This window comes from Crocuta crocuta, unplaced genomic scaffold, assembly GCF_008692635.1.
Source record: "Crocuta crocuta isolate KB4526 unplaced genomic scaffold, BGI_CrCroc_1.0 scaffold334, whole genome shotgun sequence".
NCBI lineage: Eukaryota > Metazoa > Chordata > Mammalia > Carnivora > Hyaenidae > Crocuta > Crocuta crocuta.
In genome coordinates, this window is record NW_027533260.1 from 590,320 (window position 1) to 609,336 (window position 19,017).

The window sequence follows — 19,017 nt, forward strand, 5'->3', positions numbered from 1 at the left end:
CCACAAACCCAATCCATAAGCAACTTTAGTCTATCTTTCTCCTTTCTGTAACTAGTATTTTACCCAAGCCCCAATGTCACTTGTTTCTTTCCAAAATTAATATAGTTTTCTTGAAAATGCTTTCACTTCTTTACTCTTCCTTCTCTCTGTTCTCCACATAATAGCCAGATTTTTTAGTCTTTTTTATTGCTTGTTTTTAAAAAGTAAGTAATAGGGGGCGCCTGGGTGGCTCAGTTGGTTGAGTGTCCAACTTCAGCTCAGGTCATGATCTCACAGTTTGTGGGTTTGAGCCCCGAGTCAGGCTCTGTGCTGACAGCTCAGAACCTGGAGCCGTTTCGGATTCTGCATCTCCCTCTCTCTGTACCTCCCCCACTTGCACTCTCTCTCTCAAAAATGAATAAACATTAAAAAAAAAACAACCAAGTAACAGAAGTCAGTTTTTTCCAGCCTTTCACCCTCCAAATTCATGAACACAGAAACAAACTTTAGAAACATCTGTATTTATAAAGACATCAGGTTCTGACAATTACCTGGGTAGGAAGAAATGAGTATGGCAGTTAATCAAGCAATGATATATAAAGAATGATCTTCTGAGTTGGAGAAGGAAAAATCTAAAGTACGATCCAAGAAAAATCCTATATGCCATAGTACATCTTTACCAGTTTTCACAAGCATAGTCCACAATTCTAAAAATAGTGTTTATGTAACAATACTTAAGACCTTATTATTGTGATAACATGTACATACACACAGGATCACATTCTTAAAGTGAAAATCAGGACATGTCACCTCTCTCCCACTATTACCTTGAATGGCATCCTGTAACTCTTAGTATAAGATCCTAATTATTTCCAGGATCCTCCCACATGTGAGCATTTCCTGACTCCTGCTCAAATTTTTGCTTACTTTTTTATGTAAAATTTTTAATGTTTATTTATTTTTGAGAGAGAGAGAGAATCCCAAGAAGGCTCTGAGCTGCTAGTGCAGAGCCCAACGCAGGCCTGAAACCGATGAACTGTGAGATCATGACTTGAGCTGAAATCAAGTCAGACGCTTAACTAACTACCCAGGCACCCCTAAATTTTTTTTTCAAGTATAGTGTATACACACAAAAGTATATAGGTATAAGGGTACAGCTTAGTTAATTTTTACAGTCCGTGTACTGTGTAACCATCAGTAGATGAAGAGTACCAGAGTTCTATGCAAGATGCACTGTGTGAACATAAAATAAATGATCCTTCTACATTCAGGCTGTTGTAAGTAATATTCCTACGTATTTTTACATAAGTGTCCTTTATTTTTTAATTTTTCTCCATTTGAAAATGTTTATTTCTGAAGAGTTTAGACTTAGGGAGAAATCCCAAAATTATACATAAATTTCTTACACATTCTTTTTATAGATTTCCCTAGCTGGTAATATTCTATCACATTTGCTTTATCATGGTATATCTACCTATTATTCTATTCACACGTACATACTGTTTTTCTGAACTCTTTACCCCTGAATACTTAAGTGTGTATTTCCTAGAAATAAGTTAATTTTTTTCATATAACCAAAATACTCAAAAAATGTATCAAAAAATAATCCAAATCAGAATATTGACATTGATACAGAACTATTACACAATCTAAAGAGCTTCCTCAAATTTTACTGATTGTCTCATTAATGTTTTTTTATAGTAAATGAAATAAATTTTTTCTGGACCTTTCCTTATTATCTTGCTCATTCTGTTGTGGGTACACCAGCTTTCCCCCCAGAAGTCAGAGCTTACTAATTATCCCCTAACTCCTTTAGGCAATAAACCTTATGGGTACAATGAATGTGCAGTGAATGTTTTTGAACCACTCATGACTGTGCTTCAGAGAACTCATGCAGGAAGGAAATCCCTTGAATGCAGAAAAGCCTTTCCCAGTAAGTTAAAGCTACTAAGTAAAGCTACTCATCAGCAGACTCACACAGGGGAGAGACTGTTTGGGTGCAGTCAATGTCAAAGAGCATTCATTACAAAGTCAGCACTCAGCTGCCATCAGAAAAGTCATCATAGAGAAGGGAAATCGTATGGATGCAGTAAATGTGGGAAGGCTTTTCCTTGGAAGTCAAAACTCGCCTTACATCAGAGAACTCATTCAGGAGAAAGACCTTTCAGATGCAGAGCATGTGGTAAATCCTTCATGGTTCAGACGCATCTGACTGTGCATCAGAGAACTCACACAGGAGAGAAACCATATAAATGCTTGGATTGTGATAAAGCATTCTCAAAGAAGGCGCAGCTCATAATCCATCTGCGAATTCACACAGGAGAGAGACCATATGGATGCAGTCAGTGTCAAAAAGCGTTCATTACAAAGTCAGCACTCATCTATCATCGGAAAACCCGTCATAAAGAAGGGAAATCCTATGGATGCAGTAAATGTGGGAAGGCTTTTCCTTGGAAGTCAAAACTCGCCTTACATCAGAGAACTCATTCAGGAGAGAGACCTTTCAAATGCAGAGTATGTGATAAAGCCTTCATGGTTCGGACACATCTCACTGTGCATCAGAGAACTCACACAGGAGAGAAGCCATATGAATGCTCGGACTGTGAGAAAGCATTCTCAAAAAAGGCTCAACTCATGATTCATCAACGAATTCACACAGGAGAGAGACCGTATGGATGCAGTCAGTGTCAACAAGCCTTTATCCAGAGGTCGGATCTAACTAATCATAAGAAAACTCAGCATGCAGTAGGGAAATCTCATGGATGTGGTGAATGTGGGAAGGTTTTGTCCTCTAAGTCAACTCTCGTTATACATCAGAGAACCCATACGGGTGAGAAGCCCTTCAAATGCAGTGTATGTGATAAAGCCTTCACCTCAAAGGCACATCTTATTGTCCATCAGAGAATTCATACAGGAGAGAAGCCATATGAATGTTCGGATTGTGAGAAAGCCTTCTCCACTAAGGCACATCTTATGATTCATCAGCGAATTCACACAGGAGAGAGACCCTATGAATGCAGTGAATGTCAGCAGGCTTTCATCCAGAAGTCAGGTCTCACTAACCATCTGCAAAATTGTCACACAAGAGTGAAATCTCATGGCTGCAGTGAATGTGGGAAGGTTTTGTCCTGTAAGTCAACTCTCATTATACATCAGAGAACTCACACCGGCGAGAAACCCTTCAAATGCGATGTATGTGATAAAGCCTTCACAGCTAAATCGTATCTCACTGTCCATCAGAGAATTCATACAGGAGAGAAACCATATGAATGCTGTGATTGTAAGAAAGCATTTGCTACTTTGTCAACTCTCATTGGTCACCGGAGAACTCACACAGGAGAAAGGCCCTATGGATGTAATGAATGTCAAAAAGCCTTCTTTCGGAAGTCAGCTCTTATTAATCATCAGCAAAGTCAGCATAGAGGAAAATTGTGTATGCAGTGACTCTAGGAACGTGAGAAGTAGGTTTCGATTAGTCAGTCCTGTCTGTTCAGAGAACTCATTCAGAATAGAAATGCCATGTATGCTGTGATTATAGCAGACCTTTCTGAAATTTCTGTAGGAAATAAAATAAGCCTTTTATCCAAAGACTCCTCTCAATATACCACAGGGTTCTCACCAAAGAGAGAAACATTATAAATGCGGTGATTGTCAAAAATTTCATGTGGGGATGCCTAGGTGGCTCAGTTAAGCATTAAGACTTCGGCCTAGGGGTGCCTTGGTGGCTTAGTTGGTTAAGTGTCCGACTTTCGCTTAGGTCATGATCTCGCGGTTCGTGGGTTCAGGCCCTGCATCGGGCTCTATGCTGACTGCCAGCTCAGAGCCTGGAGCCTGTTTCGGGGTCTGTGTCTCCCTCTCTCTCAGACCCTCCCCTGCTCACGCTGTCTCTCTATCTCTCTCCTAGAAATAAATAAAAATTAAATTAAATTAAAAAAAAAAAAAGACTTCGGCCTAGGTCATGATCTCACTGTTCCTGAGTTCAAGCCCCACATCGGACTCTGTGCTGACCACTCAGAGCCTGGAGACTGTTTCAGATTCTGTGTCTCCCTCTCTCTGCCCCTCCCCCTTCTTAAAAATAAACATTTTTTTAAAAAGTCATTTGAAAATCAGAGGCTATGCATAGAGGAGGCAATACCTGTGGATGCAGGGAAAGTGGGAAATCAATTTTGAATCATTTTCAAATCACATTTGTTATGCATTAGGGTATTCATTCAGGAGAGGGACCCTGAAGTTGCAGTGAGTGCAGAAAAGCCACAGAAAATCACATCTCATTGTACATAAAAATAAAAATTATAGGAACATTGTGGCAATGATACCATTCTCTGGAAAGTCAAACTTTTTTTCAGTGTTTTATTTATTTCTGAGAGAGAGAGAGACAGAAAGGCAGCGTTAGCAGCAGGAGGGTCAGAGAGAGAAGGAGATACAGAATCTGAAGCAGGCTCCAGGCTCTGAGCTAGCTGTCAGCACAGAGCCCAACACGGGGCTCAAACCCACAAACCATGAGATCACGACCTGAGCCGAAGTCGGACGCTTAACCGACTGAGCCACCTGGGAGCCCCATAGAAAGTCAAACTCTTTAACCATCTTGTACAGTAGAGAAATACTGTGAATGTGGTACAGTCTTCCCAGTTAATGCATATCTTTGTACATCAGCAAACTCATGTAGGAGGAAAACCCTATTAATGTAGCAAATATAGTAAAGCCTTCGTCTAGATGTCAAAGCTCATTAAATATCTGCAAACTCATATAGTAGATAAATCCTTTGGCCACAAAACTCATTGCATAACAAAAAAAGAAATGCCATTAATTGCAGTGATTATCTAAAACGCTTTATTTACATGGGACACCTGGGTGGCTCAGTCAGTTAAATGGCTTTGGCTCAGGCCATGATCTCACAGTTTGTGAGTTTGAACCCTGTGTCGGGCTCTGTGCTGACAGTGCAGAGCCTGGAGCCTGCTTTGAGTTCTGTCTCCCTCTCTCTCTGCCCCTCCCCTGCTCACATTTTGTCTCTTTCTTTCTCAAACATAATAAATAAATTTGAATACTTTATACTTCAGAGCTTTTTAAACATTTTTTAATGTTTGTTTATTTTTTGAGAGAGTACGACTTGGGGAGGGGCAGAGAGAGGGAAACACAGAATCCAAAGCAGGCTCCAGGCTCTGAGCCATTTGCATGGATCCCAATGTAGGGCTCAAACTTATGAACCATGAATCATGACCTGAGCTGAAGTCGGACATTTAACCAACTGAGCTACCCAGGCGCCCCTACAATTCAGAGCTTCTTAAAAATAATTTCATGTCTTGTTGAACAGATGGATGTTTCACCATTCTGAAATGTAAAGCTAAAAGAGGACTTTAAGAATGTAGAAGAGTAGGGGCGCCTGGGTGGCTTAGTCGGTTAAGCGTCCGACTTTCGCTTAGGTCATGATCTCACGGTTCGTGGGTTCGAGTCCCGTGTCGGGCTCTGTGCTGACTGCCAGCTCAGAGCCTGGAGCCTGTTTCAGTCTGTGACTCCCTCTCTCTCTGACCCTCCCCTGCTCATGCTCTCTCTCTCTCTCTCTTAGAAATAAATAAAACATTAAAAAAAAAAATAAAAAAAAAAAAGAATGTAGAAGAGTAAAGGGGGTGAAGTTGTAGTTAACACATTTAGTGAGTAGTAAACTAGAAAGGTATGTAAAACTTTGAGTTGCAGTCAGAGGGAAAGCCTGTTTAGGGCTGAAGGGAGGTCCTTAATTTCTTACTACAAAAGTCTCTTGTTGACTAAAGGCTAGACAAATAAGAGTGTCACTTGATGGAAAAACTCTGAATTGCACAAAACCCCATGAGGCAGGAGAAATGGCCAGGATAGCAGGATGTGGGCTGTGGGGGCAGCCAGTCTGCAGCAGGTATGGCTGAGCTGGAGGCTTTGGCTCCACCAGGACCTGCAGTAAACAGCAGGCTGGCAAGTCTGGAATTCACCCAAAGCACTTACTTTCCAGTCAGATGCTCTAGGATGCTGACACTTTCCTCAAACAAGATACAATTCAGAGCTTTTTAATTGCCCCCTAACTCCCATAGCAGAGAGATCCTATTCTCAGACAAGGAAACAATTTCCAGTTTCAGTGAAGTTATAAAATCCGTAAGGAATCGTATTTCATATATTATAGAAATACTGTGACCCATAATCACTAAAAATGCTTTCTGTGGAGGATTGGGTATCATTGAGCATAATAAACTCTTAAAAATAGACTTTGCTATCCACAGGGCAATGAATGTGGCAAAAGCATCAGTAATAGATTGTGTTTTATTTTTGCATTTCTGGATTTATGTCTTCACATTTGACCATATTTTAAAGTGTGATGCATGTTACAGTTGATGGAATGTCAGGGCTTTTCTATGTTTGATGGCATTTTAGATTTGGGTTATTAGCTAAACTTGGAAACTATATATAGAATGAGATTATTTTATAAAGGATTAACATAATTGTTTTAGAAAGGATTCCACAAAGCATTATACGACAAATATTAGATATTTTCTCTGCAAATATGCCATTTGGATATGTTAAAAAATCAGAATAAGGAGAAGTTGAATAGTGACAAAAGTTTATAGGGGTTATGTTCTGGACTGTACTGTATAATATCAGACTTTATTTAACTTTATTATTTCTTGGAGTTACATGAAGGAACATAATTTTTAGGGTTTAATTCTCAGCATAGACATAGAACATTGAGTAATACAATCTCATGTAAATAGGGATGTTCTATTTCCTTATGAATCAGAATGTCTTGTAATATTGTAATTTGACTTAATGATAAGAATTATAAAGAATTAGACTGCATAAGTTTGCTCTCCTTATTTTTATTGTCTTTTGTAATGTTTCTGCCAAGTGCGATGATCATCACTACTTGAAGCCTCCATTTTTCTAGAGCCTTATTCTTAAATATGCAAAAATGCTAAAAGGTTTACATGAAATACTAAAAAAGCAAGCAACCCACAAGACAAAGGGGGAGAAAAGACTTGGGTTTATATGTGTGTGTTCGCATATATTCATTGCAAGTGCTGTATCATTCAGGAACTTCGAATTTATTATGAAAACATGTCCTTGAACACTAGAAACATTTTCTGTCTCAGCATTTCCTAAAATACCCTATATTTACTAACATTAAGAGTAACATTGCAGATATTGGAATTCTTGAACATAGCTGGAATGTGAAGTAGTTCAGTTTGCTGTGGAAAACAATTTAGCGGTCCCTCCAAAAAGTTAAATACGGAATTATGTATGACCCCAGAATTCCACTCATAGGTATATATTCAACAAGATTGAAAACAGATACTTCAGTACTTGTACATGAATGTTCATAAGCAGCACTATTCACAATAACCAAAAGGTGGAAATAATCCAGATATCCATCAGTGAATGAATGGACAAACAAAATGTGTTATGTGTGTGTATACACTCATATATCTGTGATGGAATATTGATTACCTATACCAGTGAAGCATTGTTAAATGTTATCACAGAAGCCTCAAAAACATGCTAAGTCAGAGAAGCCAGACATAGAGAACCCCATGTTGTATTCCTGTTTATATGAAAGTGCAGAATAAGTAAATCTATATAGAGACATAAAGCAAATTGGTGGTTGGACATGTGGCTGGCTCAGTCAGAGGAGCATTCAAGTCTTGATCTGGGGGCTATGAGTTAAAGTCCCACTTTGGGTGGAAGTTGCTTAAATAAATAAATCTTTAAAAAAATAGAGCAAATTGTTGGATTGGATATCAGGGCCTGGGGAGAAGAGGGCTTGGAGATGGATTGATGGTTATGGGTTTTGTTTTGTTACGTTTTGTTTTAGAATGATGAAAATGTTTTGGAACTAGGTAGAGTTGGTGGTTGTGTAACATTTTGAAGGTAGTAAATTTCACTGAATTGTGTACTTTGAAATACTAACTTTATATGATGTGAATTTCTACATCAATAAACATATAGTTGAAAAGAATATCATTGCAAGAACGCTGGCACTCAAAACACATATAAAAATCAACAGTTATTTGTGACAAAAATAACTTCTTAGCAAAGCAGATGTAAACATATCTTCTTCAACTTAATAGCTATTAGCTGCCAAAACTTTATAGCTAACATCACATTTAATGATAAAACCTCAAAGATGTTCCTAGGTTGTTGGGCAATGGGGTACACACATCTGCTGCCACCTTTCTCCTGAGCATTCCTGGAGATCTTAATCAGCACAATATGACATAATAAAAATGAAAGGCTTTAAAATTGAAAACAGAGGGAAAAAATTGCCATTATTTGCAGATAATATTATTGCCTACATAGAATGACTGGAGAATCCACAGGCAACCATGTAGAATAGTAAGAGAACCCAGGAGGATTCTCTGGATACTTGACCGATTTGCAGCTTCAATTGAGTGCTAGGCAATAATCAGAACATTTTTGAAAAGCGCTCTGTTCACAATAAAAATTACAAGAGAATTAGACAGCTTTATACCACTTTACTAAAAACTCTTTGAGATAACCGAAATAAAGGAAGGGGTAGATTGGTTATTAAATATGAAGGCTCAGTATCACTAAGACAACCTGTGTCTCCAAAAAATAAGTCTTCCAAGTGCCAAGATGGAGTCAAACATTGTTGAACAGGCAAGAACTGATGAAGTGTAATTCACATGAACTTCTTCAAGAAGTTACTGGAACGTCAATTTTACCCACAAGGGATGAACAGGTAAACAATGGCAGAAGAACTGAGTGTAAGCATCAAATCCCTCTAACCAGAGATATAAAAGCCTTTACTAGATTATGGGAATTTTAATCACAGAGTCTAATGTAAGTGCTAAAAACAATGGTAACATAGAAATTGTAAAACAAAAATTTGGGAGAGAATTGAGGACAGAAGGTGAAAGGTAATGTAAGAACCTTGATCTCATCGTTTTAGGGAGGGAGATAAAAATATCTAAACTGACTTATCAGAAAATGGAAGAACAAATACACAAAGTATAAAGAGAAACATTGAGAAAGATCTGCAGTCTGCTCTGGGCAGTGGAAGGAAAAGAAAGGAAGCAGAACTGTGTGAATTGCATTATTCCTCATAGTAGGGACTCCTGAATTAGGGTAGAGGCACCTTCAGAAATGGAAAGTGGAGTCACCTGTTGACCATGCTGCTTTGGCCTGAGAGGCGGGTGGCACTGGCAGCAATGGCCAGGGTCCCTACAGGAAGATGGCGATAGCACTTGTCTTCCCAATGTCTGGGTGACTCAGACTCTCAGCAGAGGTCACACCCTTAACCACTAGGTGAACCACTAGAACTCAGTCTAGTGTGTATGTGACACAGCTCCTCACTGTGACCTTAGAGTGGAAACAGGACCTAGGAATGATGATACACTTTGCAGACCCCTGTAGGACCTTCCTCAGCACAGAGCTGGGAATGTCCTGACTGTCCCGCACTCCCTTAGACACAGGGCTCACTGAAGTGGGCTCAGCAAAGTTTTCTCGAAGCTGCACCTGCTGTTAATTAGCCTACATCTTAATACTCCCCAGGAACTGCTGATGCTGACTTGTCTTGGGACTAACATTTACAGCTTCTCTGCAGATGCACCACGGTCCCTTTGCAGAAGGTATCAGTACCTCGCAGGTGATAGGGTAATTGTAGCTCATGGGGGGAAATGAACTTGGGGAATCTCAAGACGTATAACTTCTCTGGTTCTACTGGGCCTATGTTTACTGATGGCCACCAACCTGCTGCCGGTTCCAATAACAGCCCTGTTGAGTGTCTCGTGATGGCTCAGACTTGGATAAGGTATGGGAGGAAATGTCCGGGGGGAGGAGGGACGGCGGGGAGGGCAGGTACAGACTGGACAGGACAGCAGTTTTCCCCTTGCGTCCCGGGACAGCTTTGCCTCAGCTCTGGATTCCTTTCTGGGCTGACAGAGTGGTGGGACAGCGTAACCATGGAGACCCCACAGTAGGCAGGGATGGTCATGGGTACGAGGCTGGACGGGGGCTAGACATTGCTGAGGCTGAAACCACCCTGAGGGGAAAGAGTTGCAATTCTCCCTCCTCTTTTCCCTTAAGAGTGCAGACAACGGGGTTCTTTGGCTCAAACCACTGAGAACTGGACTCGGAGCAGTTGATAAATTTGATGTCAAGAGTTTGGGGTGAACATTCAGACTCTAGTTGGGGCCCCAGTTCTCTACACATGCATACACACACAGACTCACGCTGTGCCAGGACCGCCCCCCAGAGAGATTTCCGGATCTGGAATGGAGCTGGAAAAGTGGATGGGTGTGGCTTGTGATAGCCTAAGAGTCCAGCCTTTGGAAAGAGGAGCAGCTTTTTTTTTTTTTTTTTCAATTCCTGACTCAGCCTCCCACAGACTGAGGGACTGGGAGTTCCTGACCGTGTGTCTCAACGTCCCAACCTGTGAGCCAGGGATAGAAACGCAGGGGCTCTCTGCACACTAAGTAGAGTGACTGAAAGGGTGGCATTGCTGATACACAGGAAATCTCTAGCAAATAGTAGTCATAGGTCCCTTCTGCATGATTCTAGAGCGAGCATTTTGCAGTAAGATAGACATGCAGCTGGCAGCCATATCATCAGATTCACCCCGTCTCTGTGTGACTCTCCATATTGACTTACCAATTCCATCTTGCTCTCTCCTGTACTCTCAGCCAGCTCCCCTGCCCGCCCCCCCCACACCTGCTGCTGAGATGTCCACTGAAGGACTGCAGGCAGGGTCCCTTTAGCTCCCCTCCACAGCCCAGCCGGAGAACAAGGCTGAGCCCGAGGAGGTCCCGCTCGGCCCACTCAGCCAGGGCCGTGCCCTTGACCCGCTGCATCTCCCATGGAGGCCACCTGCCTGCTGTTGTAACTGTGACCAAGGGACTAAATGAAGAGAAATTCCCTTTACTACCCTGATCACAGTTATCAAATCTGTTTTAAAATCCTTGTCAGCCAATTCAATATCTGGGTCATCTAGGGTTTAGTCTCCATTGGTTACTTTTTTTTCCCCTTGAGCATGGGCTACATTTTCATGTGCCTTTGTATGTTTAGTAATTTCGGATTGTTTACTGATATTCAGGGGCCAGCCAGAGCCTTGGATAGAGGTTACATCCAAATCTACAGTACCACCTTCATGGCTTTCTTTTTTCACAGACTTCCTTACTTTGCAGCTTCTGTGATCCTCCTGAACTTTGTTTTCCGGTTCTTTAGATGAACAGGACTATGAAGATCTGTTTGGCTTTAGGCGTTTTGCATGTTGCCAGCTACAACCTGAACCTCAGAAACAGTGTCATTAAAACAAAAAAAAGAAAGAAAGAAAGAAAAAAGAGGAAAACCTGGAGCGCCTGGGTGGCTCAGTAGGCTTAGCGGCTCACTTCCATTCAGGTCATGATCTTACAGCTCGTGAGTCTGAGCCATGAGTTCGAGCCCCGCATCAGGCTCTCTACTGTCGGTGCAGAGCGTACTTTGGATCCTCTGTCTCCCCCACTTCTGCCCCCCCCACTTGTGACCATGTGCACTCTCTCTCTCTTTCAAAAATAAACATTAAAAAAAAAAAAAGGAAAACCCATAGTTCTTCCAAGTGTCAACCCCCTTCCAAGATCTGCTTCTTGTTGTTTCCTCGTTAGTGAACCAACTCTTTAGTCAGTCATTTAAAACAAAATACTCTGTCTGGGGTCTATGGTAGTTATCTGCAAAGGAGCTGGTTCAGTGGGAGTTGCTCAGCTATTACCAGAAGCAGAAACCGCTCTTTCTTTTTTACTTTACTGATAGTGTTTTGGCCAGGAAGACTTTTTGCTTTTAATCTTTTGTGTAGTTGACTTCATTGATATTTTATTGCTTTTTGATTTTGAGTCCGTTAGAATGCATTTTCCCAGGTTTTACATTTTCTAATATTTATATGGAGCATTTCATTTTAACAGATTTGTTTATCTTTCTTATCTTCGTTATCTTAATTATCTTTCTGCTCTCATCTGCTCCCCTGATCCGTTTGTCTGTGGGCAAGTACAACACTCTTAATTACAGAGACTTCAAAGTATATTTTAATTTCTGATAGAACTACTCCATAGCTCATAGGACTTGTATATTTTTTCTACCTAATCTCGCATGCTACTCTTCATTTAATCTTTAGAACCCACTCATTTGGAGTTGCAGTTATGTCCTGGACATGTACACTCAAGGACTTGGGAAGTAGACTAAATAATGAACTATCTTGAATGGTTATATGAACATAAGCAGAAACATACCAAGATGGCTACTCTGAGGGACAATTTTGAGCTCACTGGTGTCGAGTGACCTTCCCAGAAATGTGATTTCCATCCCCAGAAAGGGGAGTTGCTAAGGATGCACGAGCCCCTATTAGAGCTGGAAATATTGGAACAAATCTAACTAGTGCTGTCACACTGAGTTCTAACTTCATGACCTTCAGGCTCTTTGCTGAACTGCTTCTTCCCACAATCCAAAGAGAATGACATTTGGCAACTTGATCCTGACTCTACTTTTCTTGGTCCAGGCTGGGATTGGAGTCCTGGGGAATATCTTTCTTCTCTCATCCTATGCTTCCACATCATGTACTGACCATGCCCTGAGGCCCATACACTTGGTTCTCACCAACATGGCTGTGGCCAACTTCTTGGTTCTTGTCTTCAAGGGGATCTCCCAGATGATACTGGTGTATCAGTATACTGGGTGTATACTCCCAGTAACACGTGTCCTGAGCAACACTGGGTGTAAATTTGTCTATTATATCCATAGAATGGCCCGAGACCTTTCTCTTTGCACCACTTCCCTCCTGAGCAGTTTTCAGGAAGTCACCATCAGCCCCAGAGCCAGCGGGTGGATGGACCTCAAAGAAAGAGCTAGGAAAAACATCGGGTCTTCCTTGTTTCTATGTTGGATCTTCAACCTGCTGATAAACATCTTTGATCCCATAAATTTAGAAGCTCCTCAGGCTATTCACAATTCTACCCACATATAGGATTATGGACTGTGCTCTTCTAAAACTACCGAAACACCTAGTTCTATAAATACACAATTCTAGTGACTTTCCCAGATGTCATCTTCATGGGAATCATGATTGGGGGCAATGTTTACATGGTACTTCTCCTTCACAGACACCACCAGAGAGTGAGGCACATTCCCACCCTCAGAAACACCCACAGGGGCGCCTGGGTGGCTCAGTTGGTTAAGCGTCCGACTTCGGCTCAGGTCATGATCTCGCGGTTCATGGGTTCAAGCCCCACGTCTGGCTCTGTGCTGACAACTAGCTCAGAGCCTGGAGCCTGTTTCGGATTCTGTGTCTCCCTCTCTCTCTCTCTGACCGTCCCTGCTTGTGCTGTCTTCCTCTCTCTCAGAAATAAATAAAAACATTAAAAAAAAAACAAACACCCATAGATTCTTACCAGAGGGGAGGCCCACTCATGCCATCCTGCTTCTAGCAAGCACCTTCATATTTTTTTACTTCACCAATTCTATCCTTACAACTTACAGCGTTTTGTTCAAGTCTCCTGTCTGGCAGTGGCACACCACCACCTTTCTGGCAGCATGTTATCCCACCCTCAGCCCCCCGATATTGTTGTGTCGAGATCTCCAAGGACCAAGATTCTGCTCTTAAATGGTGGGGGAAAAAATCCCAAGTTGCTAATGATGCATTCACAACAATTTCTCTATTCTTCAAAGAATCTGGTTATTCACTTACTCAAACAAAGATATATGGATGCCTAGAACGTGACAGACATGTACCCAAGATGCTGATGATAAAAAGATCTATATGACTTTGTCTTAGCCATGTAGAGGCTTTCAGCTTCACTTAGAAGGCAATCAAATACAATAATGCATAAATGTTTATATTTTCTCAGTGCTTTGTGATTTTTTTCTTTGAAATAATTGATGAAATTAATTGTAAACTGCCAAATTGTAAACTGCCTCAGCTTTGAAGTGGTGTCTCAACACACAAGTTACTCTTGGCAAAAGGGGAAGACTTCCAAGGCAGCTAAGGAAATCTCAGACTAATCTGATAACCGGCAGAGATTTCAGTGACCACATTCTACAGTGAAAACAGACTTTACTGAACTAGTCCAGGAATGTCACCAAACACACAAATTGCAAAACAGTAACAGCAACAAACCATTAAGCAAAGGGGAATCCGATACCCAATGTGACAACTTTATATTATCTCAAATGTCTAGTTTCAACAAAAATTTGTGATACACAAAGAATCAGGAAAGTATGGCCCATACACAAGGAAAAAAGTAGTCCATAGAAAGTGTCCTGGAGGGGTCTTCTGTGTCAGACCTCATACACAATGACATATATCAGGTGTTATAAGTGTGTTCAAGGAACATAAAACTAAAGAACTAAAGGGAAATACGATAATAGTTCTTTACTAAATAGAGTATATCAACAAAAAGATAAAAATGATAAATTTACTAGAGGGGGTCAAAGCAAATTTGAGCTGTCACAAGACAGAGTAAGCCAACATGAAGAAAGATCAATAAACACTATCTGCTGTGAGAAAAAGGAAAAAGTGAAGTAGGAAAAAAAGTGCAAAAGGTAGTGATCAGAGCCTCAGAGATCTATAGCACACCCTCAAACATACCACCATATGCAATGGAATCCCGAGAAGAGGGGAGAGAATATGTGGCAGAAAGAATATTTGAACAAATAATGACAAACACTTCCAAATTTGATGAAAACACTCTATACATCCAGGAAACTCACATACTCCAAGTAGCATCAACACATTACCTTCCCTACAGGCTTTCAATCCAAGAAGCCAAACAGAAACCCTGCTTCTCCCTAGAGATGAGAGCACACATTCCCTAGAATGTGTTCTTCCAGATGAGTGCTGATTTCTACCAGTAATCTAAGTTATGACAGAAAAATCTACTTTCTTCTCCCACTTCCTCCAACTGCAAACAAGCACCCTAAGGAGAATCAGTTACATATTATCCAAAATCAGTGACTAGTAGTTTTCGAAGCTTTTTATCATAAAAATCTTTATGTACATACAAAAACTCAAAAATAGTACAGTGAATACCATTACATACATCACATAAATTCAATAAATGTTACATTTTGTCATATTTGCTTTATTTATCTTATACTTATCTATCCATCTCTGTTATCCAATTTGCTACTTACTTTTTTAAAATAAGCATTTTTTAAAATGTTCATTTATTGGGGGGGGAATATTAATGGGGGAGAGGCAGAGAGAGAAGGACAGAGGATCTGAAGCACGCTCCTCACTGACAGTAGAGAACCTGATATGAGGCTCGAACCCACAAACCATGAAATCATGACCTGAGCCAAAGTCAGATGCTTAACCAACTGAGCCACCCAGGCACCTCCCCATTTACTACTTTTGACTGAACTATTTGAAAGTAAGATTGCAGATATATGATCCTTTACTGCCAAACACCTCAATCAGGATCTTCTTTTATTTATTTTTAAGAGAGAGAGAGAACACAAGTGGGGGCGGAGCAGAGATAGAGGGAGACAGAGGATCTGAAGTGAAGAGGGCTCTGTGCTGACAACAGCAAGCCAAATGCAGGCTCAAACTCATGAACCTGAGCCGAAGTCAGATGCTCAACCGACTGAGCCATCCAGGAGGCCTCAACTTGAATCTTCTAATAATAAAAGATAATCTCCTACAAACCACAGTGTCTTCCTGACACTAATCCTTTGATAGGATGGTATTTGGAAAAGAATAAGGGCCAGATACTGAAGAATACCAGTAAGCTTAAAAAGAGAAACCTTGCTTCAATGCAGGTGTCAGACTAGAAAGCCATAGTGAAGCTTCCTGGGACCAGGAAGCCCCCAAAGCCAAAGCTAATTGAGCTTTATTAATCATATGACCTTCATGAGATTTAAAAATAATATGACCATGTTCAGAATCAGGCCCTACTGTATTAGCTTCCACATGGTTACTAGGACTTGGGGCCGGACAACCATAGTCCTTTAGGTTGGGCAAATTGAAGACCGGAGTCCTTTAATGCCTCTGTAAAAAGACTGAAACAATTGAGCTCAGCACTCAAGATCTCGCAGGTAAATGAAAAGAGCAGAAAATGATAGCTCTTAGGATAGTGCCCTTTTAACATGAGCTTCCTGGGCCAGATACTTGGTTATGGCTAAACAGAATTCTCTATTTTTTACATTTAAAAAAAATATATATTTATTTCTAGGAGAGAGAGAGAAAGACAGCGTGAGCAGGGGAGGGTCAGAGAGAGAGGGAGACACAGACTCTGAAATAGGCTCCAGGCTCTGAGCTGGCAGTCAGCACAGAGTCCAACGCGGGGCTCAAACCCACGACCGCGAGATCATGACCTAAGCGAAAGTCGGATGCTTAACCGACTAAGCCACCCAGGCGCCCCTCTATTTTTTACATTTTTAAAAAACATTTAGTTTTGAGAGAGCAAGAGAGAGCACAAGCAGGGAAGGGGAAAAAAGAGGGAGGACAGAAGATCCAAAATGGGCTCTGTGCTGATGTGGGGCTCAAATTCATGGACAGTGAGATCATGACCTGAGCTGAAGTCAGACGCTCAACCAACAAACCACCTAGGTGCCCCTCTTTTTTTTTAAAAAAAAGATTTTTTTTTGAAAGAGTGAGCAAGAGCATGAGTAGGAAAGGGCAGAGAGTGAGGGAGAAAATCTCAAACAGGCTCCATACTGTCAGTGTGGAGCCTCACATAGGGCTTGAACTCAGACTTTGAGATCATGACCTGCTGAAACCAAGAGTCAAACTCTCTCACCTGACTGAGCCACCCAGGCAACCACCCCTTAAAGATTTTATTTTTAAGTAATCTCTACACCCAATGTGGGATTTGAATTCACAACCCCAAGATCAAGAGTCACATATTACACCGACGAAGCCGGCCAGACATCCCAAACACAATCGTCTCTTTTGGTATGTTTAAGCTATTTGTTTCCATGAAGTATTCATAAAAGTGAAGGTAATTGTTGCCTGTAACTAAAAATCTATTCATTCTACCTGATTGCCAGCTGTGTAAAGTGGAGTATGTACAATTATTAAAATATTTGTATTGTAAAATATGCCATACAGAAAAGTATATTAAACACACACACACACACACAGTTTAACATAAAATGGCAACACCCATGTGTGAACAACTATGCTATACCACTCAGATCAAGCAATAGAACATTCCAGAAGCCCTGTTTATCCCTTTCCAGTAAACACCCTTACCATCATTTTCTTTTTTTTTTAATTTTTAATGTTGAACCATGAGATTATGACCTGAGCCGAAGTCAAACATGTAACTCAGCCACCCAGGCGCCCCTTCTTCGCAGCGTTTTCAATGGTCCAGAACCCTTCACGGAGATAGCCCTGGAAAGCTTTCCCTGAGCCAATGTCACTTTTCCAGATTCTCCCTTTGCTAGAGATATCCTTGGAGTCCCTTTTGCTGGATCCCTTTTTCCTTGCCCAGGGAATTTGTTTTTTTTGCTGCAAACCCCTGAAAACTCCTCCAAACAGCCAAGATGTCCCTGAACCGTTAAAAAGTCAATGAGGCTAAGTGAACAAATCATCATCCACTTGGGTCTGGCCTCAGGGTGAGGCCCAGAAGGATGCCCAGTTCAGGAGCTCTGTCCCTTCTGGCATGTGCATATGTTCCCCAACCTGGAAGCTCTATATAGTTTATGGATTTTTTAAAAAGTAAGCCCTGTGTCCAACATGGGGCTTGAACTCAACAACCCTGAGATCAAGAGTTGCATGCTCTACTGACTGAGCCACCCAGATACCCTGTTTATGGATTTTGTTTTTAATGGAGACTTAATTACATAGGCATGATTTAATTTTATAAAGGAAGTTTACAGAAATCTTTGGTAGACCTCATGCTTAAAGGAGAAACTTTGAAATCAGCAAGAAGTGGGATACCTGGTTGGCTGAGTCAGTTGAGCATCTGACTCTTGATTTGGGCTCAGGTTATGATCCCAAGCTTGTGAGATTGAGCCCTCTTTGGGCTCCAAGGTGAGCGTGGAGCCTGCTTGAGATATTCTCTCTCTCTCTGCCCCTCTCCCCTGCTCATGCTCTTTCTCTAAAATAAAATTTAAAAAAAAAAAAACCTGAAATAAGCAAGAAGACAATGCTGCACCATCACTCCCTTTCAACATTAGACTGGAGGTCTCACCCAGTGCAACAGGGAGAAAAAATAAAGGTTTAAAATGGAAAAGGGATTTCCTGGCTGGCTCAGTTACAAGAGCATGGAACTCTTGATCTTGGGGTTATGACTTCAAGCCCCACACTGGGTGTAGAGATTAAATAAAATTTAAAAACTTTTAAAAATGAACCTTTAAACTTGCAAGTACTTCCTTCTTCCTCTTCCAGGGACGGTGTCAGTACGTCTTCAGAATGGTCCAGCATTTGACATACTGTCATAGGCTGTCCTACAATACAGCCTCTAACAAAACTAGGCTGTCCCGAACCCCGGGTAACAGAATCGTTTACCTTTATACCAAGAAAGTTGGGAAAGCACCAAAATCTGCATGTGGCGTGTGCCCAGGCCAACTTCGAGGAGTTCGTGCTGTGAGACCTAAAGTTCTTATGAGGTTGTCTAAAACGAAAAAACATGTCAGCAGAGCCTATGGTGGTTCCATGTGTGCCAAGTGTGTTTGCGAGAGGATCAAGCGTGCTTTCCTTATTGAAGAGCAGAAAATCGTTGTGAAAGTGTTGAAGGCACAAGCACAGAGTCAGAAAGCTAAATAAAGAAATGAAGCTTTTTTGAGTAAAAAAAAAAAGACTTTTAAAAATGGAAAAAGATGGGGGAAACCTAGTATTTAAAGATAGTATGCCTTTTGGGGCACCTGGGTGGCTCAGTCCGTTCAGTGTCTGACTCTTGATTTTGGCTTAGGTCATGATTCCAAGGTAATGATCCTGGGGTCATGGTGTCAAGCCCCTGGTTGAGCTGTGTGCTGAGTGTGGAGCCTGCTTAGGATTCTCTCTCTCTCTCTCTCTCTCTCAAATTGAGAAAAAAAGATATGACTTTTTGTAAAAATCTAGAATAATTGCTGTATGTTCTTTTAGGGTGGTCAGCC

The 19,017-nt window shown here is 41.2% G+C and overlaps 1 protein-coding gene and 1 pseudogene across 6 annotated transcripts in view; both read left to right on the plus strand.

Moving 5' to 3' along the window:
* LOC144217620 (zinc finger protein 649-like) overlaps positions 1-18,363 on the plus strand; it is a 50,004-nt gene extending 31,641 nt beyond the window's left edge. For 5 of the 6 annotated variants that reach the window (XM_077747242.1, XM_077747243.1, XM_077747246.1 and 2 more), the window contains one exon: positions 1,796-7,854. In XM_077747242.1, the coding sequence (XP_077603368.1) occupies positions 1,796-3,423 (1,628 nt within the window). In that variant the 3' untranslated portion in view covers positions 3,424-7,854. Of the gene's footprint in view, positions 1-1,795; positions 7,855-18,310 lie in introns of those variants that run through there. The other variant, XM_077747249.1, reaches the window with a different exon arrangement.
* Positions 18,335-18,714, plus strand: LOC144217635 (large ribosomal subunit protein eL34 pseudogene; annotated as a pseudogene).
* The last annotated feature ends 303 nt before the right edge of the window (positions 18,715-19,017 follow it).